Raw genomic sequence first — 27,610 nt, 5'->3', positions numbered from 1 at the left:
CACAGTGACATAGCCTAATTTGCATAAAGATAATTTTGGAGCCACCTGGCTGGCTCAGTTGGAAGAACATGTGACTTTTGATTGGTCATGGGTTCGAGTGTCACACTGGGTATAGAAATTACTTAAATAAAATTAAAAAAAAAGAAAGATAATTTTGGTGGAGATAAGGAGGATATATAAGGAAGAGGTTGTCTGAGAAGAGCAAGGGTTGAGTGAGACCAAAGATAGGGAGACAAGTGAGGAAGTGTCCTGATAGTCTAGGGAGACATGTGAGGACTTGCTGGTCAAGGCCATATTCCAAGCATAGAATTTAGAATTTTATATTCTGAGATATTTGGTTCAGATTCTTATTTTCATCTCAGTAATGTTTTTTACATTTACATGTGGAACATAGATGGGATTTTTTTTATATTCAATCAAACAAAAGGCGATATAATCAAATGAACTTTTGAGATTTTGGAATATTTTTGAAGAAAGAAAAAGATTGGAAAATTTTAACTTCAGGATACATATAGTCAAGTAGTGTTTCCTGGTATAGAGTTTGTGAGAAGAATATGTCCAAAAAGGGACATAAAGAATAAAAAGGATTATCAATGGTTGAGGGGAAACATTTCTACAACAGGCCAATGTTTCCCCACCATTTTGTTTCAAGTTGTACCTTGGGAATAATTATGCTTGCTGGTGATAGGCACCGTTTATGGAGTGCTTACAGTGTGCCAAATACCATCCTAGAATGTCATGTACATTGTCTCCTCCCTAACAGCACTCCTACCATGTGCTAAAACACCTATTTTACAAATGAAAAAAATGAGGTCTGGAGAGGTAAAAGGACACAAGTACTAGGTGATAAAATTAGGACAAAAGCCCACGTCGATTTGACTCCAATATTGGACCATTTCTACGAAGTATCGCAGGCACTGGAGAGTAAACCTTTTCCATTTCCCCTCCCCTGCTATACTACCCGATTTTCAGAAAAATGCCTTGGTTCCAGGCCAGCTAATAACAATTACATTTTTAGAGTTAGCTCCTAGACTGCTGTTGATAATTGATAAATATTGACAAAAACAAGCTGAGTTCATAGGACTTTAGTAGCTAAGAAGGAAGATATTCTAAAATAACTCACTTGAGATTTTCAGTTCTTTAAATTATTTTTTTACTTAAAAATTTTTTTAAATGTTTATTTATTTCAGAGAGAGACAGAGACAGACAGAGCATAAGTAGGGGAGGGGCAGAGAGAGAGGGAGGCACAGAATCCGAAGCAGGCTCCAGGCTCTGAGCTGTCAGCACAGAGCCTGACACGGGGCTTGAACTCACAAACCGCGAGATCATGACCTGAAATGAAGTTGGACGCTCAATCGACTAAATCATCCCGGCGCCCCTATTCTTTTACTTTTTAAATGCTTGTTTTTGCTTGAATCACTATTTGTGGTATTTTTGGTTTAAGTAATCAGCAACTTGGTGCTCACAACTTATAATTTGATGATATTAGATAGAAATAATCATTTTTAGCTTAAAATGAAAAATACTCAGGTATGCTCTTTCTTCCTCAGGCCTTAGAATACCTCCTGTGGGCCAGTGTGTGTATGGAGCTCTCGGTCCCGCTGCTGTCTGTCAGGTACCTGACGTGGAGGGCGACTCTCTACACTGCTGTCTGCCAGTGCTATTATGGCTGCCACGCCAGCGTTCACGGCGAGGTGGGCCACCTGTCATTCTCAGGATACCAGTCATTCGGCATTTTCTTCTTCAGATTCTCAGCAACACAAACACAAGCAGTCAGACCAAACGTGAAGAACTGCAGTAGAGCAAAGACAGAAGCCCCAGGGCAGACCTGCAGAACTGTGCTTGGCTTCTCCATTCCGTTGCTCTCTTGCTCTACGTTCTGCCCTCTCCTTTACTCTCTGTTCACTTTCACCTTCTTTGCCCCTTTTTGAATAAGATTTCTGATATCTTTCCTTCCTCATTAGATTCTTGTATACAGGTCACTTTCTTTCTGTATTTAGTTTTGCATTCTATGCCCCCTATAATCCATTTGTCTTGCTTTTCTCTGCTTCTAGCCGCCATTTGTTTAATACGACTCTTTTTTGTTTTTCTTCTTTTTCTGTATATCTTTTAGACTGAATATTTGAAATGTAATTTAACTGTTAGGAGTTTCTGTTAGCCTATATGGTACCTCTGTGTAAATGAAAAATATCCTTTCCTATAGTACATGGTACCTGGCTAGTCAGTGGACGAGGGCTTGGTGAGACTTAGAAGTAGGCACCCCTTCCTGTAGGCCGGTACGTCCCTGCACCAGTGCTCATGGCCTGGCGAGTGGAGAGGATCTCAGCCTTCACTCAGCCTCCTGGCTGGAAGGCTGTGCAGGACAGAGCCTTTGCAGCTGTACAGATCTTTTTTCGTATCTTGTTCACAGTCATCTGGACAATTAATGGCTCCTTTAAATTTAGTTTTTCCTGCTCAAACTGATTCTGAAAGGTTGGATGATAGTGGCCCATCCCGAATAGCCTAATATAGCCCTGGTGGGAGACATTTTCTAGCCCAGGATGTGTTCTAGAAACTACTCACCATACATGTACAGATACTTATAGTGTACTAGTGATGGCATATTTCTGTAGCCATTAAAATTGTCAAGAAATAAACATATACATAGTTAAAATTTTTTTTTATTATTTATTTTTGAGAGACAGAGAGAGAGAGAGCAAGAATGGGGGAGGAGCAGAGAGGAAGGGAGACACAGAATTGGAAGCAGGCTCCACGCTCTGAGCTGTCAGCACAGAGTCTGACGTGGGGCTTGAACCCACAAATCATGAGACCATGACCTGAGCCGAAGTCAGAAACTTAACCAACTGAGCCACACAGGTGCCCCTACAGATAAATAGTTTTGACTATTTGATTCCTCCTGGAATTCTTCCTTATTGGAAGATTTAACTGTTCATGTGTGTTATTATATCTGGAAGCATCTTCATGAAAAATTGTAAATTATAGATAAAATAGTTCATAAATTGCATACATTGACCTGTTTTGTTATTATCTCTAGAGAATTACAATAATGGTGATCTGATTAAATAGGATGGCCTGCTTTCTTTCTTCCTTCCTTTTTCTCCCTCAGATATTAACAAATACTTCCTACATGCTGGGTACCAGAGATTCAAAAATAAATAAGATCCGTGGAGAGCCTCGCAATTTAGTGGACAGTGAATCATTGAATACATAATACAGCATGCTTTAGTAAGAAGGTTAAGATTTCGAGTAGAGCACTGGGGAGAGGTGTGTGTGTGTGTGTGTGTGTGTGTGTGTGTGTGTGTGTATGTGTATGTAATGCCAGAAAAGTGATAATCTATATAAAGCTTCAGAATTTGAGTTTCCTTATTCTTTTGATTTTCTTGATTAATAAAATTAGCATATCTGACAGTTTATTAACTTTAGACCTGAAGAATATGGGGATGCTTGTAGGAAATGATTGATGAGATAGTTATAGTGTTGTAAGGAGTTAGCATCAACTTAATTCACCAATTACATCAAATGTCTGGGAGAATAAAACATATTATCTTGATGCATTTTTAATCACTACACTCACTTATTATGAATTAATTTTTTTAAATCGCATATAGGCATTTGCTCGGCGTGCTTTAGCTAAAATTGATGAGTTAAGGCAACTGGAATTAATGAGTTCCTCACAATCACAGGAAGAATCCAGAAGATATTATAGAGAGGCCACCATAAAGGTATAAAAATTTCATGAAATAAAAGAAATTGACTGCACTATACAGTTGATTAAGTACATAATATTAGTAGTTGAGAAGTGCATCCCACTGTTATCTCATATATAATTTTTCTTTTTGAGACAGATGGCAGTGATGATCTTCAAAAGAGGAGTATTTGAATCTAGAAGGAAAAACAAAAGTTTCTTTAGACCAAAGATAAGAGTGAACCTAAGGGAAGCTCAAACTGTAAGTCTAAGAATGTCCTCTCTTGTTCAGACTGTTTTTGCAGTGTATTTGTGTTACATCTCTGTGTTTTAGGTCTGGTCACTCAGCATTAAATCCTGCCCCCTGCTCCCTGTACCAGCGGCAAATAGCAGAATGCCTTCCCACTGTGGGCGTGGCCTCACTTCATCTCTTTCATAAAGTTTTCGTACCTCCACACAATCCCACTTTGTAACTTTAAGCTGACCAGGACAGATACTACGCTTGATCTTAGCCAAAAGGCCGAGAAGCGATCCCACTTTGTAACTTTAAAGGGCAAGAGGCAGAAGAGCCTGGGAAAGGTTCAAATGCACATACTTGGAGTGGTGCCACAGTGGCCTTTATCTTTGACTGCTTGGTGTTGGCCTAAGGGGCTTTGAGGTTGGAGAGGCGGTGGAGGCACCTTTGGGACTGTTAAGGAGCTAGATTACACCATAGCAAAAAACAACCCCCATATCTCAGTGGCTTAAAACAACCTTTTGTTTCCCACTGGAATCATAGCTATTATAGTTTATTAGGGGGCTGTGCTCATGAATGCCACTCAGGGCCAAATTGAGGAGAAGCCCTCATTTTGAAAATTGCTGGTCATTCTTCCATGGGGGATGTGAGACAGCTCTGGAGAATCCTGTGCAGGCAATAATGCCCAGCATGGAGGGGACAGCAGTCTCTTCTCACATGTCCGAACTCATCACGTGGCTGTCCTGGCCACAAGCGTGTTTGGCCAGCAGCACTAGGCCTGTCGGGGATGGAGACTGGGACATAGTTCTCCCTTTTGGGGCCCTCTGCCCTTTCTCTCTTCTGCCATTTCCTTCCCTCACTGTCTTGCCCTTTTCTGAATCTCACTATCTCTTAAGGCCCAGTTCTTTTTTTTTTTTTTAAGCTTTCCCTAACTGTTCTAGATGGCTATAAATTCTTCTGTGAACTTTTTTGTAGGGACTGAAAATGAAAGTGAGGGGGAAGATGAGCAGTTTCTGACAAGAGAGTCGTAGACTGAGAGGAATTTAAAAAATCATCTAGTTCAGGCCTTTCCTATTACATATGGGAAAGCAAATCCCAGAGTCTTTAAATTATGGCCTCAAGGTCACAAAGCAGCTGCTGGCAGCACTGGAAGCAGACCCCAGGTCTCCGGTTCGGTGCTTTCTCACTACTCCAGTAACTGCTGCTCTCTTAACTCATTTCTTATAACATTTAGGAGCAATTATTTTTTTTCTCATAAATCATAATATCTTATCTACATACAAAGACTCTTTGGGCATGGTAGCTTTCTGTTGTTACTTAGTGTGACTATGATATGTTGACTACTGAGCCCAGAAGTACATTTCCTAGATTGTTTAAAATCATATCCCTTACCGACCAATGGTGTATAATTTGTGGAGGCGGTGACTTGCCAAATTTTAGATAATTCCTTGGGTGAGCGGTGGGACCGCCTGCATCTGCTATTGTTGAGTAGTAACGTGTGTAACATTTGAAAGAGAGCAGGGGATAGCTTTTTTTTTCTGACTAGCAACTTTTTTTCTCTGAGCAAACCAAATTTAAGTATTTGAAGCTGTAAGATTGTCATTAAGTGGCATAATATTATGCCTTATAATCATCCTGGTATAAAAATTAAATACGTTTTAAAGAAAAATGTTTAAAATTCTAGATAACATTACATTAAAAACACACCTATTTCTGGTTTCCTTTAAGATAATTATTTTATGGAAAGGTCTGGTGGTATATCTTTATAGAAAAAAGTTGTAATTGTTAGTTGGCAGTTTCCATAGGGAATAGTCAATATTCCCTTTTTATAAAGTCATCAGTATATTACCTTGACATATTGTGGAGAATGTTCTGCTTTATATATGAAATAGTTTTATTATGTGCCTATAAAGGAAAGTAATTTCAATATGCATTAAATCTGTTTTATAAAACATTTCTGAATTTGTAAGTCCATTGTGAACTCACAGTTAATCATTTTTAGTTTTTTGTTTTGTTTTGCTTTGTGTTCTTTTAGAGAGAGTGGGGGCGGGCAGGCAGAGGGGCAGAGAGAGAGAGAGAGAGAGAGAGAGAGAGAGAGAGAGAGAGAGAGAGAATCTTAAGCGGGCTCTACACTGAATGGGGCTCGCTCCCACAACCCTGGGATCATGACCCAAACCAAAATCAAGAGTTGGATGCTCAACCGACTGAGCCACCCAGGCGCCCCAATCATTTTGACTTTAAAGGATTCCTTTAAAGGACCACCAATCCATACTTCTAGTGATTGACTGGTGATTCATTGAGTAAATATTTTTAAAGTTCCTGCTGTATGAACAAAGTAGGTAGAAATTACATTCTTATGGAGAAATTACATCATGAATAAGTGTAGTAATTATAGTTTGTGATAAGCATTAAGAAGGAAATAATGATAGAGATTAAATGAATTACATGTAAAGCCCTTAGAATGTTTCTGGCATGTAATAGGTCCTCAGGAATATTAGCTACTACTATTAGTTATTTTTTCATTCATTCATTTAACAGAATGTATCAAATGCCTACTATGGTTACAAGTATGGTAGAGTATAGAAAAGCAATGTCACAGGTTTGTCTTTTTGAATGGCCTTGGAATAAAGAACAGGTTTTGATGGGGCAGGGAGAAGAAGAGAAAACATTCTAAGTTAAGGACTAGAGCATGATCATAGCTTGGAAGTAGGAGCAAAGTTTATTGGGAGACAGAGAAATTAAGCTTGACTGGGTTAAGTGTGTTATGTTGGAGAATTAACATAATACATCTCATGGAATAGATGTCATAGAAATCATAGCATTTAGAAATGGAACAGACAATCTGGATCTTACCATTTAGCTTCTCATCCATCCTGATGTTTTTAAAGATGGTATAATATACTCAATGTACCATAGTTTATCAAATATTTTTATTACTATTTAAAATTTTCGTTGTTTCCAGTTCTTTGTTAGTATCAGTATTGAAGTAATCAACATCTTCAAGTATGCTATTTTTTTCTTTTATTTCCTGTGGACAAAATTCAAGGTGTAGGATTTGAATAAAAGGATACAGGTATCTTTATTTCTTTTGATATATATTCCCAAATTGATTTCCAAAATCAATTTCACCACAAGCTGTTATCATTTTGATACTATACTTAATTTTTTATAAAATGGCTTATCATTTGAATTATTTTATTTTCCACAGTTTGATCATTTATCTACTAGCAATTTTAATTTTTAAAATATAGTTGAATGATTTCATTGTTTTTATGGACATTAATATCTTGCTTGTCATCCTTGGCAACCTGCTGTTTTTTTTATTGCCTTAAATCTTTGTTATTTATTTATAAATATCTTAAATATTTATTTTTTTATCTTTTAAATATTTATATTTTTAAATCTTTTACTTGGTATTCTTCTATAGCTCTGATAAATAGTCTATTTCACTTTTTGATAGTTCTATGATATTTCTAAAAATTTAACTGTAATCTTTGGGTTTTATAATTTCATTTTGAATACTTCTAATTATTAGAAAATTTATTATGCTTTTAAGTATAATTTTTAAAAATTCTGTTTTAACCTACAACTAAAATCTTAGAGGAAACCATTACCTCCGTTTGTAACTAAAGGAGGCCAGGGCAGGAAGTTCAAGTTTTACTGAGATTTTTAACATGTCAGTTGACCTATGGAGTGAAAAAGCATAGAAGCTAATAAGTAAAGAAGTTGGTTTGGGGAAATACAGTCCAAAGCAGCTTTAACTCTATTTATGTTTTTCTGTCTTTCTGACTTTGCCCCTGAAGGAGGAGCAGAGGAATCATGGGAAATATGATGGGTATCATCTAACTGGACATAAATTCTAGAAAAGCTGGCTAGAGCTATCTCTCTTATTTACTGGTAATCTAAATACAAAGAATAGATCAGTTATTGGAGGAATAAAGAATAGACACAAGCCATTGGCAGGAGGGGAAATCATCCTGGGATGATACAAAGCAGAGTGGGAATTCATACGGGGCTCAAACAGTCATTAGCTTATTAGTGTACAGTTATGAACTCTTCTTTATTTAACTGCCACAAGACCTGTTATTATATTGTAAAATATTATTTCAAATTTGGGCATAAGACTTTCCTGCAGTGCTGATTCAAAGTGTTCCACCTAGACCCACTGAATCTTGAGATTTGGTCTGTGAATCTAAAAACCACTCCTGAGAGATTCCTAGGCAACCAAAGTTTGAGTATCAGTTCCTAAAGGCTGTAATTAAGGTAACACAAGGATAGAGAGATTGATGTTGCCCTAATAAAAAGACAGTAATAAACAGCCTTTTAATACTGCGTTGGAAACACAAACATAAAGAAATGGCCAAGTCTTTGATGTAAGGGCAGCATGACATAAACTTTAATGGAATCTGGAGAGACGCCTCAAAAATGAAAACCATAAAAGCAGCCGGCTGTCTCATTCGTAGTCCGTCCACTCTCTCTTTGAGCACTTTTAGCACTAATGAAGCATGTCTTACCTTAGCTTGTAATATTAAGCATTGCAGAACTTTAAAGAAGGTGACTATGTTTTTTTGTTGTTGCCGTTTTGTTTTTATTCCAGTTGCCATGGCCACGCACTGTCACAGAGCGGTTGCTGGATGAGATGTTTGATAGCACCGCGTCCCGGTTTCTGGCTGTCTTAGAAGCTCTTTCTGATTCAAATAGGCGCCCACTACAAACTGGACCTGTTGTTACAGATGAAGTAGAAGTTCGTGATGTCGTCGCAGAACTGTTTATAGCAGGAAAAGAACTTTTAATAAGTAAATAATTTGTAAAAATGACATATTATGGCAGAACTTGAAGAACAAAAATGTTAGTGTGGTATTCCACATTTAAGAAACTGATATCCAATTTTTATTAACCTTAAATTCAGCAATATTGCTAATCTCAATTGATCATTTTCTTTTGGATTTGTTTGGGCATATAATCATCTTATCTGTGGATAGTGACAATTATATTCTTTCTTTCCAATTCTTAATCTTTTAATTTATTTTTTCTTGCATTTCTTGAATTACCACGCTGGACAGGATCTCGAATAAGCATGGCCTGGAAATGACCATAGCCGATATCCCTGTCTCATTTACGATCTCATATAGAAAGCTTTCAACATTTTACCATTGTTTTGATGTTTGCTGAAGGATTTTTTAGATGCCTTTTTTTCAGATTGAGGAAGTTTCTTTCATTCTTGTTTGTTTGATTTTAATCCTGAATAGTTGTTTAATTTCATCAGAAGCCTTTTCTGGATTTATTCAGTTGATTGAATGGATTTCTATTTTATTTCTATTAATGTGGTAAATTACATTGATTGCCTATCTAATTTTTAACCACCCTATGTTTTTGGAATAAATCTAATATGGAGGTGAAGATTATCCTTTTTTTAATGTTTATTTATTTCTTTTGCGAGAGAGAGAGAGCATGCACACGTGTGCACCAGAAGGGGAGGGGCAGAGAGAGAGAGGGAAAGAATCTGAAGCAGGTTTTGTCCTGTCAGTGCAGGGCCTGACGTGGGGCTTGAACTCACAAATGGTTAGATCATGATCTGAGATGAAATTAAGACTAGGATACTTAGCTGACTGAGCCACCAAGGAATCCCATGCTTCTTAAGACAATAAATATGTTATTAAACCTTTTCCCTCTTCCTTCCCACTACTTCTTTCTAAAGTCATTTCTTTTTGCTCGAATACAAACTTTGAAGTAGTTTAGCTGGATGTAATATTTTGCTTAGAAGTTGGTTTCTTTTAAAATTTTAAAGACATTTCTGCATAGTCTTGCATATGGTGTTAAGAAGTCTCTCAGTTTTAATCCTGTTGTTTTATAGATTTAGCTTTTATAATGTCCTCTCTACTGTGATGTTCTTGCATATTGTTATGCTAGGTCTAGGGATGGGTTTTGTAATATAGCAAGTTCTTTGAGGTCTTAGATCTTTCTTTCATTTTTCATGTTATTTCTTTGTTCCTTCCTCTTATGTTTACTTTTGAAAAAAAATTCTCTGATGGTCATAATAGATTGGTGTTATCACATCCACTCTCCATATCTTAGTATTTTAATCTATGTACTCCTTTCTGGCGCCTTCTGGGAAGGTTCTTCCATCTAACTTTCCAGGTCACTCATTTGGTCTTTGGTTCTTGCTGTTCTATTTCATTCATCTATTGAATTCTTGGTTTCCACAATGAAACAGTTTATACTTAGTTTCCGTTTGATTCTTTTTTCACAATTTATTCTCACTTCATGTTTCTAAAGTAATCTCTTATTTCCTTGAGAGAATACTTACTAAGTTTAAATATTCACTTCCTTTTTTCTGTTTCCTCTGGTGAAGGATGTTTTCATTTGTGGTCTTTGTTTCAAGGTATTTGTGCTTTTAACTTTATTTTTTCATGAACTCAGCTTCTGATGCCTTGGAACAGTTACCTGACTTGTCCACAATGTCTACCTGGAAGGAGAGGTGAAAGCCTAGATGTTAGCATGTGTACTTTTAAGTGAGTTTAGTGTGTCTGAGTGTGTGTGTGCACATGTGTGTGTGTGTGTGTGTGTGTGTGTGTGCACCTGCCCCTGCATGCCTATTTGAGGGCAGGGAGTGTCCACAGTTTAGGTGTGTGTCCTCTTCATGAGAAAAATGCAAGATCTCAGATGAGAGTTCCTTCACCCAAACTTGAAAATTTTCTATTCCCCTACCTATCCTTTCCACTGTCTCTCGTTAAAATAGAAGGGATGTTCCTTCTCTTCCCGTTGAAGTTATTTATTTATTTATTTATTTAAAATGTTTGTTTATTTTGAGAGAGAGAGAGAGTGAAAGTGAGCAAAGGAGGGGCAGAGAGAGTGAGAGAGAGTGAGAGAGAGAGAGAGAGAGAGAATCCCAAGCAGGTTCTGCATGGTTAGTGAGGAAGCCGATGCAGGGCTCAGACTCATGAAGCATGAGATCATGACCTGATCCAAGACCAAGAGTCAGGCGCTCAACTGACTGAACGACCCAGCCCCCTTTTTTGAAGTCTTTTAGGCTAATCTTTCCAAACTGTCCCTTTATCCCATGTCCTCTTTTAGCTTTCTCCCTGTATTTTTTCCTCTTCTTATAGTCAGAAATGGTCTATTTCCACAGTCCTCAATTCTTTCCTTCCTACTTATACAGCCTTAAGCCCTCTGTGCTCAGCCATCTACTGAGAATGTCATGGACAACTTCCTTTTTGTTCAATCCAAGGGTCAATTCTCAGTGCTTTCTTCCTTTACTCTCTGCAGTGTTTGTTACTGTGTGATACTCCTTTCTAAATACTCTTATTTGAAACCTCTTCTCCCTCTGTCCTTCTCTTACATGTTGGTGTTCCTAATTCTCCTGTCCTAGGAAGCTGTACATTGCCCATGGCTGATTCTGTTGTTTACTATGGATATGTAAAGATGACTCTAACACTGTATCCCTATTGTAGATCTCTTTCCCTAGCTTTCAATTTGTACTATCCAGCTTCCTATTTGACCAGTTAAAACTCTTGCTAATTCTCTGTGTTTGAGATTCCATGTTCCTTCCTGTCAGTGGCTGTCCCTGTCCACTACTCTCCTACCCCGAACACATGTTCTCTGCTTTTCTTATTTGTCCTCATTGCACCCTCTATTTATTTCCCTGCTAAGATTTCTTGTTTCCGCACTAGAGTATAAGCTCTGTGAAAGCAGGGATTGTGTTTTCTTCTTTTCCATTGTTTCCCTAGTGTCTGGCAGTCTGATAGTGAATGCTTAGAAAATATTTCTTTGCATGAATTACACTCAGAACTCTCTTTTTCCTTTTCTAGTGTCAAATACTGGTGCAAATGGAATGCTTGATTTTCCACAAACATCTCTTCTGCAACTTATTATAAAAGGAAAAAATGTTATTTCTATAGATGCTGCTGTGAAATTTATAAAATTAGCTTTTACTTATGAGGAATGGAGTTTATTTGAATCTTCAGCTGGGCAGCTTATTGATTTTCTCCAGGTGATATATACAAATTCAGTAATTTGTTGTTATTTAATTAAGATGGCTTTGAATTATTGATTAACTTGTGGGATATGCTTCTCTTAGAGGCAGGATGATCCAGAGTCAAAGAAAGCAGAAAAGGATTTAACTCTTCTTCTTGCAATAGAACCTTTAATCAATGTAAAGAGAAATAAAGGTTTGGTCTTTCCCATTGAAAACTACAAAGGACAGTCACCTCAAACTTATGTTAAAAAAATAACTTTTCATGGTGAGTATTTATTTGCCTTTTTGAAAAATTAAAAATGTATCTGATAAAATATGCTCTCTATAGGTGAAGTGAGAGAAAGAATGTTCAAAGCAGAGGAAACAGGAGGTGCGAAGGCCCTGAAGCGAGAGTGTGTTGGTTGGTGAAGGAATGGCTAGGGCGCATGTGTGGCGGGAGTGCACTAGCGGTGCTGGTGGAATTTGAGAAAGTGGTAGGAAATGAGGTCAGAGAAATAGGTGGGTGCCAGATCCCCTCAGGCTCCTACTCCTTGTAAGGATGCTGGGTTTTCTTCTATGTGATGATTTTGAGTAGTTGAATACGGGCTCTACGTAGCTGCTGCCTTGTTGATAAAAGAGAGAGCAGCAGGGCAGTCAGTCAGGGGGAGATTTGGTGGTTGTCTTTTTTCAGTAGGGGGAGTTTTTCTTTCCAACCTTTTAACAGTCAATTGTGTATAGAACTGAAAATCTGCAGCCTCTAGTTTTAGACCAACGAGAACGATTTAATCTGTTTTTTTTTATGTTTTATGTTTCATGGCTGTCCAGTTGCAGTAAATAATTTGTACCAAGTAATGATATACATATTTTTTAGTGTTTTCTGAATAGATAATTCTGTCCTTTTTATTTCAACTGCCATATTTTACATGTGTTTTAATATTACAAGCCTTTTCAACTCTATTTTGGAAGTAGTTGGCATACAGATTGTAGATTAATCATAATAGTCTATTTTAATTGCATTAGAGCCCACTTAGATTAGTTTTCATGTAAAAGCATTTAAAGAGTCTTATTGACATATTTGCCTGGATACCATTTATGTCATTTTGTAGAATTTCTGTGTTTCTCTGCCTTTTCTACTTGAAAATTTTTAATTGACTTTTTGTTTCATTTTTCTCTACTTTATGAATTAGATACTTGTGAGATTTATGGATATTCAGAAGACATTTTCCATTTGGCAGCTACCTTGTACTCCTGTGTCTCTGCCTCTCCCCAGGTGAAATTGCTTTTTGGGATAGTTTGTAATAGTGTTGAAGGAGGTCTTTATACCTAATTTAAAGCCAGATTTAAAATATCACAGGAATTGTACCTTGCCAAAATTCTATGCTGTTTCGTCATTAATTAAATAAGAGGTTGAGTTAAAGCCTGACTTGTGATTTAAAAAAATGTTTATTTATTTTGAGAGAGAGATTGTGTGCAAGCAGGGGAGGGGTAGAGAGAGAGGGGAGGAGAGAGAGAATCCCAAGCAGGCCTCATGCCATCAGTGCTCAAACTTTCAGGGCTCAAACTTGTGAACCAAGAGATCATGACCTGAGCCAAGATCAAGAGTTGGGCACTTAACCAACTGAGCCACTCAGGTGCCCATGACATGTGATTTTAAGTCTCTTTTGATAATAAGTCCTTTGGTTCCTTTTTGGAAAATTGCTAGGCTGGCTATATTTCTAATAATGATGGAAATGAAGCAGTAGTTTTAATTAGAGTTAACATTCTTATGAAATATGGCTTTCTAGTCCATGAATACAAACCCTGGTTATTTGGAGTCACTTTGCACACAGTGGCCAGTATTTAGAAATGGCGATTTGTGAGTATGAATGCTTACTTTCTAGTAAGTAAAACTAGAAGAACACTGGTATTAAAACTGAATCCCAGGGATCTCCAGGGCTTTGCTGAAGTTCCTCAGAAACTCAGCACTGGGTGGTAGCATCCTACCTTTTTTATTAGTTTTCAGTACAGTGTTGAGATGGAATTTCATTAGAAAATTTGGTTTCACTGTTATAAAAAAAGTTTAAAAATCATAATGATAGAACTGTATTAACTTTTGTTCGGGAAGTGAAACTACACCGAGGGACTTGAGAAGTTCCACTGTTAGGGTTTCTATGGCTTCTGGGTTTATTAAATACCTGTGGATAGACATTTAATTTTTGAAAGGTACAGTAAAACCTTGGTTTGTGAGCATAATTCATTCTGGAAACATGCTTATAATCCACAGCATTTGCGTATCAAAGTGAATTTCTAGCACCATTGGCTCAGTTGTGATCATGTGATGTTTGGAATCACATACTACTCATACTGCAAGACATTGCTCTTTTGTTGAGTTTAAATTTATTAGCAATGTTTGCTCATCTTGTAGAGCACTCACAGAACAAGTTACTCGCAATCTAAGATTTTACTGCACCAATCTTTTTTTTTTTTTTAACGTTTATTTATTTTGAGAGAAAGAGAGATATAGAGAAAGAGGGAGAGAGAGAATTCCAAACAGGCTCTGTGCTGTCAGCATGGAGCCTGATGTGGGGCTCGAACTCATGAACCATGAGATCCTGGCCTGAACCAAATCTGATGCTTAATTGACTGAGCCACCCAGGTGCCCCTATAGCAGCATTTTTGTTTCCTTTGGGTAAATACTTAGTAGTGCAATTGCTAGGTATTTCTGTTTTTAACTTTTTGAGAAACCTCTGTCCTGTTTTCTGGAGTGGCTGCACCTGTTTTCTGGAGTGGCTGCATTCCTACCAACGGTGTAAGAAGGTTCCCATTTCTCTGCATCCTCACCAATGTCTACTGTTTCCTATGTTGTTAATTTTAGCCATTCTGACAGGTGTGAGGTGGTATTTCATGTCTTCTGCCCATTTCTTAACTGGATTATCTATTTTTTGGGGGGGGGGTTAAGGCAAAAAATTCTACAAGGCTGAAAAAGGCAAGGAATTTTTACTACTGGCTTTAAAAAAAATCATGTATGTCTTAGTTCATTCGATTCAATAGGCATTTATTGATCTCTGTAATGTTCCCATTCAAGGTACTACATATGCAAATCAAGTCTTAGCGCTGCCCCAAAGGAGTTTAAGATTTGATGTATCTTGATTATGAACTCATTATCTTTCTAGTTCAGATACAATGAATATGTTTTTCTTTTGAAAAGAGCCAAATAACTGATTTGAGAGGAGATATACTCAATGTAGGCATCTGCTGATATCCAGTGTGGTGTTCTGTTGTTTCTTCAGGTCTCTCTTTCCTCTTGTTTATGTTCTTTCCTAGCTCCCCACTCCCTCTCCTGTTACTAGTTCATCCCACTCCCCATCTTTATTATTTTAATTCAGAAAAATTAAAAAGAAAGTAGTATGTAAAACTTTCCAGTTTGTTTGGAACTAATTGGCTTATATAATATGCCTAAACGTGTTTGGAACTTCTATTTTTTTATTTTATTATTTTTTAAAATAGTTTATTGTCAAATTGGTTTCCATACAACACCGAGTGCTCTTCCCCACAAGTGCCCTCCACCATCACCACCACCTCTTTTCCCTCCTCCCCCTTCCCCTTCAACTCTCAGTTCATTTTCAGCATTCAATAGTCTCTCAAGTTTTGTGTCCCTCTCTCTCCCCAACTCTCTTTCCCCCTTCCCCTCCCCCTGGTCCTCCATTAGGTTTCTCCTGTTCTCCTGTTAGACCTCTGAGTGCAAACATATGGTAGCTGTCCTTCTCCACCTTATTTCGCTTAGCATGACACCCTCGAGGTCCATCCACTTTCCTACAAATGGCCGCTCTGGAACTTTTATTTTTAGAGAGGCAGAAGTGGTCTAGACCATTCATTAAGAGTGTGAACTCGGGGTGCCTGGGTGCTCAGTCAGTTAAGTGACTGACTGGCTCAGGTCATGATCTCTCAGTTCGTGTGTTTGAGCCCCCACGTCTGGCTCTGTGCTTCTAGTTCAGAGCCTGGGGCCTGCTTGGGATTCTGTGTCCCCCTCTCTCCCTGCCCCTTCTCTACTCATACTTTGTCTCTTCATCTCTCTCAAAAATAAATAAACATTAGAAAAAAAAAGAACATGGACTTTGGAGCTAGACTGCTTGGGTTTGAATCCCACTCTGTTCCTTTCTATTCATTTCATCTTGGGGAAAAACTACTTAATCTTGTGCTTCAGTTTCCTCATCTGGAAAGTGGGGATGATAGTAATATCAATCACTTCTAGGGTTGTCATGAGGATTGCATGAATTGGTATATGTTTTAGTCTTTTTGGGCTACCATAACACAAATGCCATAGACAAGGTGGCTTAAATCTGGAACATTTACTTCACAGTTCTGGAGGCTTAGAAATCCAAGGTGAAGGCACCTGCAGATTTGGTGGAGGTGAGGGTCTGCTTCCGGGTTCATAGAGGGCAGTCTTTGTGCTGTATCTTTGTTTGGCAGAAACAGAGCGACAGACTCTGGTGTCCTTTTCATGAGGGTTGTATTCTCAGTCTGGAGGGCTTTACATTCATGCCTAATTACCTCCTCAAGGCCCTGCCTCCCATCACATTGGGAGTTTGGATTTCAACATAGGAATTTTGGATAGACACAGTCAGTCCATTGCAGTAGGTATATAAAGCTCTTTAGAATGGTCCCTGGCACACATTAAGGGCTAAATGCCATATAGCTATATGTATATCTTATTATTTTACCAATTTACCATTTTTGTTTTCAGGATGTTCAGCCTGATAAAGAAATTGTTGTGGACATGATAATGTTCCTATGGCAGAAATGCAAATTAGGAATTCAGAAGATCAATATGCCCAGAAATGATTATGCAAAATTCACCCAGAAAATCAGCACTAATAAAGTATTCACTTTTGTTTCATCTCACTTGTTTTTATTATTGCTAATTTAAGTTTAATGCACATTTCAAATCTAAATTTGCCCTATTTGTCCACCTGCATAACATTCTTTAAATGAGGTGCTGAGTGAGCCTTTTTTTAAAGTGTATTCTCTGCACTTCTGCTGCAGTTTAGTTTTGGGATATGAAAAGGTACTTCAGGTTTAAGGGAGGATTAAATATAGTGCATTTAAGGTTACATGAATGTGGATAAACTCATCAAGAAGGTTAATAATAGAAAATACAAATAAGGAAGGAGCTTTAGGTTTTTTTTTTCCTCTCAATAGTTATTTAGACTATTTCAAAGAGCTCTTTCCTGGAGAGGATAAAGTTGAGCAGGTGAATATTATAACCCGAAACTTAGGAGGAAACATTTTAATAGTAACGTATTTGATGTGTTGCACATAGGGTGCATGGGCATGGTTTTACCATGTGCTTTGAAAAAGTCAGGATGTGGGTGCATCAGTGTTGTTTCCTCATTTTACCTCCCAAAGCGTGATGGCTAATTTGATGTGGTAAGCTTTGGGGATATAGGTATGAAGTCTGCAAGGCATCTAGCATGGAGCCTGAAACATCTGCTTCCTCTTCACTATTTAGAAGGACTTTGATAGTGATCAGAACAGGTACTTTTTCAAGGGAGAATGAGAACTTTGGGGATACAGATAATCTTTATTGATATATATGTGAAAAAGAAAGATGTAAAATTTTCATTATGGCTATACATATGCAGATTATAAGCTGAGGTGAATCTTCCTTATAGTTTATATAAACAGATTGATTAGGATCTGTATAATTATTTATAATTAAGTTGTACTAATAAGGGGGGTGTACCTGTCATATATCTATATGTTTTGAAGATGATGATTTCAAGTTTAAAAATGTGACTCTACAATATAATATACTTTTAATTGATTTTACTGTATATTTTTTCTTTTTAGTGGATTTATCTTCTGTGGCAGATAAATGAAATAATTCAATGCTGTAAAATGGAAGACATTGACGTTGTGGTGGTGGCAGAGGTCACGTTACAATTAAGTGAAATGTTGGAGTCATTAGGAAACCCACGAAGAAAATTTAAAAAATCTCTAGGTAATATAACGAATGAAAAAGTATGAAGTTATTAGTACACATATGAATGTATAAGTATGATGTGGAATATGAATGTATAAATATACATTGGAATGCAGAATAACTGTGGTTAATGGAAAGCAGGCATTTCAGTACTGTGCTTCCTTGATGATTTATAACCAGATAGAAATAGTACAGGTTTAACCCAGCAGGTGTTAAAAGGTTACATGTTCTGTGGTTCTATGCATATAAACATCTTTTGTCTCCTCCTTACTTTCCTTTCTTCATTCCTCATTCCGCTTTCACCTCTCGCACTCTTCTCCGTTCTTCCATTTTTCCACTCTCTCCTTTATCCCCTTTCCTCCTCTGCCATTTCCCCATAGTGTGTATGCTGCTCAAAAGAAGAGAGCATGGTTTGGTTGCCATTATATTTTTGGTACCCACCTGTTGGGAGCCGCCGAGTAGAACCTGCAAGGATTCACCGCCCCGCGGGCCCGAGCGGCCAGGGCGGGACACGGCACCCACCACACTGTCTGACACAGACTGGGAGCTTCAATAAATGTTGAATGGATCACCATTCCGCATTTGATCTCCTCTCTTCTGATTCCCTCCTTTTAAACTTTGTCTTCCTTCATTTATTCTATTTCTCCTCTTTTTCCCCTTTCCTTTTATCTTTCTCTTTTTTGTTCTCATTTCCTACCCACTTCCCTGCTTCTCCCTGCCCCAATCCCTTTCTGCCCGCATTCTTAGCCTTCCAGAAGGTGCCTTCTCTCGAAGGACAGCCTCATGCTCTGATCTGTTTTCTTCTGCCTGTGGTTGAATCCGTGAACTATTTTTCTATAAGGTAACTCATATGTAGAGACTAAGGTGGGGATGCCATTAGTGGGTATTTACTTTCCTATTTCACCCCACTTACAGAGTGTGCATGATATTTGAAGGACTTTGTAGTAATTATTGTAATACTTGTTTTCCCAGAGATTCGCTAATCTGGCTTTGGCCTATTCTTGGTTGTTGAGTGTGGTTTTATAGATGAAATTTTAGAGCCATAGTTCTCAATTTTTTATTGGCATCAGTATCACTTGGGAACTTATTAAAAATACAGGCCCAGAACCTATCCTATGTCATCTAGCCTGGCCTTTCTAGTCTTTAATAGTTTACCAGGTGATTTTGATACACATCCCAGTTTGAGAACTGCTGGATAAAGGTCTCTGGCTGTCTAATACATTCAATGGCCTGAAGTCCTATTTTTTTTGAAATGTCCTGTGCTAAAGTGCTTTTTCCTTTTTTAAAACTTTTATTATGCAGAATTTCAAATATAGAGAGATGAAATAAGTTACTGTGTACATCTAGTACCAATAATTATGAATATTTTGCCAATATTACTTCATTTCTTCTTGCAACACTTTTTTTCCTCCGGGGTGTTTTAAAGCAGACATCATGTCATTTTACCAGCAAATACCTCAATGTGTGTGTGTGTGTGTGTGTGTGTGTGTGTGTGTCAGTTTATCTATGTAAAAGATAAGGGTTTTATAAAACTATAATGTCATTATTACTGTAGTTTATAAAATTAAGGAAAAATTCCTATGTTTCTGATTGTATTAAAAATGTCTTAAGTTGGTTTATTCCAGTCAGGATCCAAACAAGCCCACACATTTTACTCTCTTATATTTTTCTTGAGTCTCTCTCTCTCTCTCTCTCTCTCTCCCTCTCTCCCTCTCCTCTAATACTTCTTTTCCTCACCCCCTTTTCAAGCCACCTATTTTTTGAAGATGTTGGTTTGTAACCTTACAGGATTTCCTACATTCTGGATTTGCCTGTTTGTGTCCTTGTGGTATTGATTAACTTGTTTCTCTACCTGGTAGGTAGATCTAGAGGCTTGCTTAGATTCGAGTGATACCATATCAAAAAGAATTCTTGTGAATATCTTTGGTAAGAATACTACCCAGGTGGTGCTATTTACTCCCTGTTGCATTAAATCAGGAGGCATATAATGCCTAGTTATCCCACATGTTGTTTTGTAAAGACTTACCAGTGAGTAACCTGACCTTTTATCTAGGTTGTTTTCCCCAGATGTAGCTTCTGAGACAAGTTGTTGAATGAAGTAATTTGTTTGGGATATTATCCAGGGAAGCAGGTTGGTGGTGTGGAGAAGTGATATGGAAAAGGAAAGGAAGGCAATACAAGGTACAGTAAGTTAATGAGAAGGCTACTGTTGTAGACTTAGGGCTTATTCCCGTGAGATACCTTTAGGAGACTGTATAGAACCTGCCTCAGCGAGGTTGAGATATTTATACAACTTTTATCTGTCATTGGTTGAAGGCTACTGGAGGAGTGGGAGTGAGAAGCCAGAAGGGAGTTCTAACTTCTATCGTTCCTTCTCCACTCATTATATTGAGTTTTTAAGTGAAGAACTTACTTCATCAGCTATTTGGTTACTCTGGTTATTTTTGTTTGAGTGGTAGACACAATCAAATATTTGCTAAGTACTTTATAGAAGTAATTTGAAGCCTTTGATGATGTTAATGTTCTTCCAGAGATGATTTATGCTTGCTTTTCCTAGATGTATGAAGACACACCCCCTCCAGGATCCCATTATTCCAGTGTGAGAAATTGAGATAATTTGAAGCTGAGATGGTCTCTTGACTTATTTTTCATTTACCCTAATTCCTGGGATGCAGCCCTTTCTGGGTTCCCACCCTTGGTACCACTGGATACTAATCTCTGTAGCTTGAGTTCTCAGGAGCTATCAGAAGCATTACTCAACTTCTCAACTTTCTTCTCCAGAATTGATGCAAGTTCTCAGTGGGGACAGTAGCTCTAATGCCATTCTATATTCCCTGGGCTCTCTTCCCAAGAGCCAGGTGATACTCTTTTCTTTTTATATTTTCATGAGTTTCTTTGCTTACTGATCAAAAAAAGTGTTTTTCTAGATTTTCTTTTTACTTATTTATTTTGAGAGAGAGAGTGAGAAAGTGAGAGAGTGAGTGCACAGGTGGATAGAGGCAGAGAGAGGGAGAGAGAGAATCCCAAGCAGGCTCCAAACTGTCAGCACAGAGCCCATCGTGGGGCTCAAACTCACAAACTGGGCTGTGAAATCATGGTCTGAGCAGAAACGAAGAGTTGGATGCTTAACCAACTGAGCCACCCAGGCACCCCTTTTTCTAGCTTTTCTAGTGGGCTCTAGCCAGGAGAATTTTTACAGATTACCTACTACTGAAAGCAAAAGGCCTAAAGATTACTTATTTTTTTTTATAAATCTATTGCTTATTTAATTTTATCATTGTGTTTACCAATTACTTTTGGGAGACTATTGTTTTGTTGTATTTTATACTCTGTTTAATTATAAATGAGCTAAATACAGTTTACTGATTCATTGCAAAAAAGTTTCATGTCTAAAGAACGAATCAATACTGGAGCATGATTCATTTATAAATAGAATACTCTACATTTGTTTAGGGAGGGGTTGTCCCCATTTAGACAAATAAATTCTTATAACTTTTCCAACATGGTCATTATCATCATCTCATTGGCACATAAAATACAAAGCACAAGTCATTCTTGTATATTAATTCTGGCAATCTGATTCAAATGTTTATTGGACTGTTCATTAAGTAATGCATTATTTAAAGTCATTAAACTAACTAACATCTTAAAATAGGAAACCAGCATTGCCATATATTTAACTCAAACCAGCCTTCCCTGATATTTGCCCAAATCCATAGGCTTTTACATTGTTTTCTGAATGCTTTACAATGAACTTTGTAGACTGTGTAGAAGGACCAGTCTCTTTACCATAATATTACCTTGGAAATAATGAATATTTTTGTTTGTCACACTGTAAGATGATTTTAAATGAACTTATATAAGGACAAAATGTAATTATATGGAGGAAATAATTTGGTATGTAGTCAACTTGTAAGTGTTGAATCATTTCTAAAATCACGAGTAGTTAAAAAGATAACCAATTCAGAGTAGCTTTTTTAGGATTATGAATCACTGCTTTGTTTACAATTTTTTCTTCTTTCCTTTCTTTCCTCTGATCCTTCCTTCTTTCCCTTTGTTTCCTCTCTCCTACTTTCTCTTCTTCCTACTTTATTCTTTTTTTCCCTCCTCTTCCTTCTTTTTTTCCCTCCCTTCCTCTTCCATTCCTTCTTTCCTTCTTTTCGTTTTCCTCCCTCCCACCCCCTCAGAGATACCTGTAAGGAAAGGGACTGGTGAATTCCTTGGGACTTCAAAAGGGAGCCTGGCTATTCTCCCAATATTGAAGGTATTGCAAAAATATTTTAGAAAAATATAGTTAAAAACATGACTTTAAATTTTCAGATAATATTATATTTCTAAATATGTAATGGTTAATTATAGAAGTAATTTTGAATATTTAATATTTGAGGATTTATAGTTTTTACATACATTGCAAACTATAGGGGACATTTTCTACCTTTTGCATGAACTCTAGAAAAAAAAATCCAATCCAATTTAATGTAGTAAATTATCTTAAAAGGATTTGTAATTATATTACTATTGGTATTTTGAATGTGTTGTGATTCATGGACTCATAAAGCAGAGATGTCCTGCTCAGCATATGCCTATTGAAAATACTCTTAGAACAGTCCCTGGCACATGGCAAGTTCTCAGTGACTGTTATCTTAAGAGGAGTAAGGGGTGAGGGAGATGATGGCCATTCGTCTTCTCTATTATTATTATTTTTAGAATATCTGAATTATTTCTGTACATCAAGGATTGTGTTGTTCTATAGATATGAACAGGAGTCTAGGAAACTGTGTCGTAGATGTTATAAATATTTATGTATTAATAGACATGAACTAGAATACCATTGTGCCAAGTCTGATCTATGTGATGTTAACACTATGCTTCAGAAAAGGATGCCAGGGTCAAGTAACTTTGAGTGATGTCGGATTAAACACAATAGGCCCCTTACTGTAAGACTTCTCAAGGAATTCATTTGCTTCTGAGTTTTGTGGGTTTTCTAAGAAGAAGATACAGAATACCATATATTCCATTATTTGAAAATAAAGCCCAGTTTACCTCCTATAGAATAGCTACTTAGGATACCAGTGCTTATGGACTATGGTTGAAAAATACTTTTCTAGAGAGGAAGCCAGTGATCTATATTTTGGTTTGCATGATTAATTGAAAACTCACAATTTTAATTTTTTTAAATGTTTACTTATTTTTGAGAGCGAGCGAGAGAGAGACAGAGTGTGAGTGGTCTAGGACAGAGAGAGAGGGAGACACAGAATCTGAAGCAGGATCCAGACTCTGAGTCTGCACAGAGCCTGATGCAGGGCTTGAACCCATGAACTGTAAGATCATGACCTGAGCTGAAGTCGAACACTTAACCAACTGAGCCACCCAGGTGCCCCCAAAACTATAATCTTAAATTACAAAAGTTGTATTAACATTAGAGGATATTTTAAGGTATAAAAAAGAGAAAAATCTGCAATTTTACTATGTAGACTGAAATATTATTATTATTTTTTATTTTTCATATTCTCTTCTAGGTATTTTTGTTTTTTAGCATAGTGGCATTCTGATGTTTTTTCCTAACATTATTCCATAAGCGCTTTTCCTGTTGTTAGGTGTTAATACTTGTAATTACCATATTTTCTCTGAAAAAATCAATTTGAAATATCTGACATCAAATTGGAAAGAATATTATAAAGAAGACCCGTTTTCCCATCATAGCTGAAGAAACCAATATAGTGATATGAATTCCAGGCATACTTTTACTACTTACGTGTGTATTCCTAGACAGTAGGGAGTACTGTTTTTAAATTAATATGTATGTGTGTATATAATGTCATACTGTGTGTACTCTTCTGCAGCTTGCTTTTTATCTCAATATTATTGTGTTTGTGGGATTCACTCCAGTTGATCTCTGTGGTCATAGTGATGATTTTCGCTACTACATCCAACCTTTGCTCGAGGTTGCATAGTAAGCAGATTTGAACTCAGTGTGTTGCTTTCCAACATCTAGGCATTTAGTCAATATGCTGTGTTGGCTCCTGATTAAAAAAAAAAGTATCTTCAGGACATTTGTATAAAAGATATTTTTTTAATGTATAAAATATGCATGTCCTATAACTGGGTACCAATCAAATATCATGAATGTACTGGAGGACTGGAGGATCATTCTGAATTTACTTTCTTCTAATTATAGGTTTTAGGGAATTCTCTATGTAGTATTGTGTCTTAAAAGAGCTAGAATTGAGAACTCTTTTTATTTTTATTATTTATTTATTTATTAAAAAATTTTAAATGTTTATTATTTTTGAGACAGAGAATAGCAGAGAGCCAGGGAGATACAGATTCCAATGCAGGCTCTAGGCTGTAAGTTGTTAGTACAGAGCCCAACTGGGGCTCGAACCCACGAACTGTGAGATCATGACCTGAGCTGAATCCAACCCTCAACTTACTAAGCCACCCAGGTGTCCCTAGAGTTGAGAAATCTTAAATTGAGAACAAAGTGTTTGAAATTCACAAAAGATTGAGGAGACATAATAGCTGTCTGCCAAAGGTTTTTCCAGGGATCACTTATAGTGCTTGCTAAATACACAGCTTCCTATTTCCCATTCTAGACATATTGAATCATAATTTCAGGTGTGGGGGTCTTAAAAATATATAATTCCATATAGTTTCCTTTTAAAATTCCTTCCAGATAGATTCTTTTTTAAATCTTTTTTTTAAATGTTTATTTATTTTGAGGGAGAGAGAGACAGAGTGTGAGCAGGGATGGAGCAGAGAGAGGGAGACACAGAATCTGAAGCACACTCCAGGCTCCAAGCTGTCAGCACAGAGCGCCATGCAGGGCTCAGACTCATGAACTGTGAGGTCATGACTTGAGGCGAAGTCAGACGCTTAACCGACTGAGCCACCTTGGCACCCCTCACTTCCACAGGTAGATTCTTAAGGAAACTAGAGTTTGAGAATCACCAGCTTTGTGGGCCAGCACTTATTTTCTGAGGCTTCATAGCGTAGGAATAAGAATACTAGTAGAGGGGTGCTTGGGTAGCTCAGTCAGTTAAGTGACTGACTCTTGATGTTGGCTCAGGTCATGATCTCAGAACCGTCAGATCAAGCTTTGCATCAGGCTCGGTGCTGAGTCATAGAGGGCTAGATTTTGGCCTCAGGTGGAATATTTCTGGCTTTAAAGCCACTGAATAAAATGGATTTCGTAGAAGATGGCAGTTTTCCCAAAAGAAGAAGCTGAAGACCATTTATGAACTATTGCTACAGTTATTTAAATTAGAAAAATGTACTCTTTCTTTGAGATGATTTATTGCCATCAGCTGGGAAATTGACAAAAATAAATATAAAATTGTGTCATAGGCAACGTTGCTGGGGCGTATGGTAGATAATAGTAGAGGTGGTTCATTGGTATGGACCCATAGTGGAATCTTGGCTCTAATATTGACTGTGCGATCTTGAACAAATGATTTCATCTGTTTGAATGTAAGTGTCCTTACCTGCAAAATTATAACAATAGTACCTATTCTACTGGTATTATTATTATTTTTTTTAAAATGTTTTTTATTTATTTTTGAGAGACAGAGACAGTGCAAGCAGAGTAGGGTCAGAGAGAGAGAGGGAGACACACAGAATCTGAAGCAGGCTCCAGGCTCTGAGCCAGCTGTTAGCACAGAGCCCAATGCAGGGCTCGAACCCACGAACTGTGAGATCATGATCTGAGCCGAAGCTGGATGTTCAACCGACTGAGCCACCCAGGCGCCCCTCTACTGGTATTATTTAATCTATGTAGTATAAATGAGATATTGGTACCATTGTGAAAACCAGTACCTGGCACATGAGAGCTACTCAGTTTTTCTCTTATGTTTTAGGTAGAGCACTGAATCTTAATTTAGGGTCTCAGATCCATCTGGAGGGGAGTGAAGTGGAGAGAAGGAGTGAGAACTTTTTGTAGGGAGAATCCAACATCCATATGTTCACCTAGAAGAGACTGTAGGTGGGATAAATTATAGATGTTGCATATGCACATGCAACTATTTAAAAAATCTGAGGTGCTTATAATTACCTTTACAGCTTATTTAAAAGTTTTACTAAAGGGGCACCTGGGTGGCTCACTCGGTTAAGCATCAGACTTTGTTTCAGGTCATGATCTCACGGTTCATAAGTTTGAGCCTCAAGTCGGGCTGTGTGTTGATAGCTCAGAGCCTGGAGCCTTCTTTAGATTCTGTGTCTCCCTCTCTCTTTGCCCCTCCCCTGCTCATACTCTGTCTGTGTCTCTCTCAAAGATAAATAAAACATTAAAAAAATAAAAGTTTTACCGAATATATAGCAGCTATTTCAACAAATGATTATAAAATTACAATAATTAATAAGTACCTCATAGGACTAGAGCAATTAAAAAATTAGTCCATGTAAAGTGTTTAGCCCAATATCTGGAAAATAGTTTAATTAACTGTTAGCCATGATAATGACAAAGATAACAAAGGTGATAGTGATGATGGAGATATTGATGATAGAAATGTAGGCATGTGTGACATTTGAAATTTTTTGGTGTTAAAAAGGTATTCCTAGAGACTTCCATTTCTGTCAAAATGACAAATTAGATGAGCTGAAAACTCTCTTGCTACAAAATACCTAGAAATTTGGGACAGAATTGAACAAATATCTTCAAGCACATTGCAGACCTCACAAGAAAGCAAGACAAATCCTAGGGGCCAAGGTAGAAAGATGCTGCAGTTGGTTGATGGGCTCACTTACAAAGAAGCTCAGATTAACAGCCATTTAGTGACAGGATATGAGGTGTGGGCACATGAAAGATGGGGGTTTGGAACCAAGACTCACACATTCAAGTTAGAACCTACAAAGACCACATTCTAGAGAAGAAGACCAGAAAAGAACAATCAGCATGTTTGTATAGAGAGGTATCTCAACATGGGTACTGAGAGGTGGGTGGAGAGAAAGGCTTTCTTCCTAATGGTTTATAATCCTAGGCTTGCCTACATATAGGTCTGTTATTTGAATTTACATTACCTGAGTTACATGGGAATCTCCCTGAGCTTGTGATTCCTGAATGGATATGTGTAATCAAATCATGTGTCATCCAGGAACGCAAGGATAATGTAACATTAGAAAATCTATGATGCAATATGCTGCATTAGCAGATGAAAGGAAGAAATATGACTAGATAAAAAGATGCAACTACAGCATTTGAAAAAATTCAACAACCATCTTTAAAAAATAACTCTGAATTCAAGAATAGAGATGAACTTCTATATCCCTTAAAACGTATCATTTGAGTACCTGTAACTAATGTTATTTATACCTATAGTAAAAGATTAAAAGCAATCCCTTTTATGTTATATGATATAACAACATAGGATATCTGTCATTCTTCTGTTCAACGTGTCCTAGAGGTCTTAGCTGAAAAAGAAAGCAGAAAAAAGGGGACAAGGACTATAAAGGAAATACCAACCTTGTCTTTATTCCTAGACTAGTACAATACATTATACATTTTTAGTAATGGCAGTCTAAATGTCCATCAGCAGAAGAGTAGATAAATAAATTGTAACATATTCCTCAGCATGTCACCATTTCATTGTGGTCAGGAAGATGAATGAGCTAGTGTGGGCTTGAACTGGAGTCAGCTTGACATCATTGCCATTCCCTTCTTTAGTCACCTTTGTGTCACAGGGGAAAACCTGGAACTGCATTCTTAGCAACTCATTGCCATGTGATTCTAGGTTAGTCTTTCAATGAGGGGCGGTTGCCTGAATTTATAATGGAAGAAAG

At 37.3% G+C, this 27,610-nt stretch overlaps 1 protein-coding gene and 1 pseudogene across 2 annotated transcripts in view; one reads left to right on the top strand and one right to left on the bottom strand.

Annotated features, from left to right (window-relative positions):
- The window catches only part of CFAP54 (cilia and flagella associated protein 54), a 279,565-nt gene that overhangs the window by 24,073 nt on the left and 227,882 nt on the right, over nt 1-27,610 (top strand). For both annotated transcript variants that reach the window (XM_029955764.1, XM_029955763.1), the window contains exons 6-15: nt 1,551-1,694; nt 3,609-3,722; nt 3,846-3,947; nt 8,518-8,716; nt 11,729-11,910; nt 11,998-12,160; nt 13,062-13,144; nt 16,598-16,732; nt 17,704-17,854; nt 22,024-22,100. In XM_029955764.1, the coding sequence (XP_029811624.1) occupies nt 1,551-1,694; nt 3,609-3,722; nt 3,846-3,947; nt 8,518-8,716; nt 11,729-11,910; nt 11,998-12,160; nt 13,062-13,144; nt 16,598-16,732; nt 17,704-17,854; nt 22,024-22,100 (1,350 nt within the window). The remainder of the gene's footprint in view (nt 1-1,550; nt 1,695-3,608; nt 3,723-3,845; nt 3,948-8,517; nt 8,717-11,728; nt 11,911-11,997; nt 12,161-13,061; nt 13,145-16,597; nt 16,733-17,703; nt 17,855-22,023; nt 22,101-27,610) is intronic.
- On the bottom strand, nt 4,121-4,217 carry LOC115305755 (annotated as a pseudogene).

Source organism: Suricata suricatta, chromosome 10, assembly GCF_006229205.1.
Source record: "Suricata suricatta isolate VVHF042 chromosome 10, meerkat_22Aug2017_6uvM2_HiC, whole genome shotgun sequence".
Taxonomy (NCBI): domain Eukaryota; kingdom Metazoa; phylum Chordata; class Mammalia; order Carnivora; family Herpestidae; genus Suricata; species Suricata suricatta.
The sequence above is the reverse complement of the archived record's forward strand: the minus strand, read 5'-3'. Positions and strand labels throughout refer to the sequence as shown.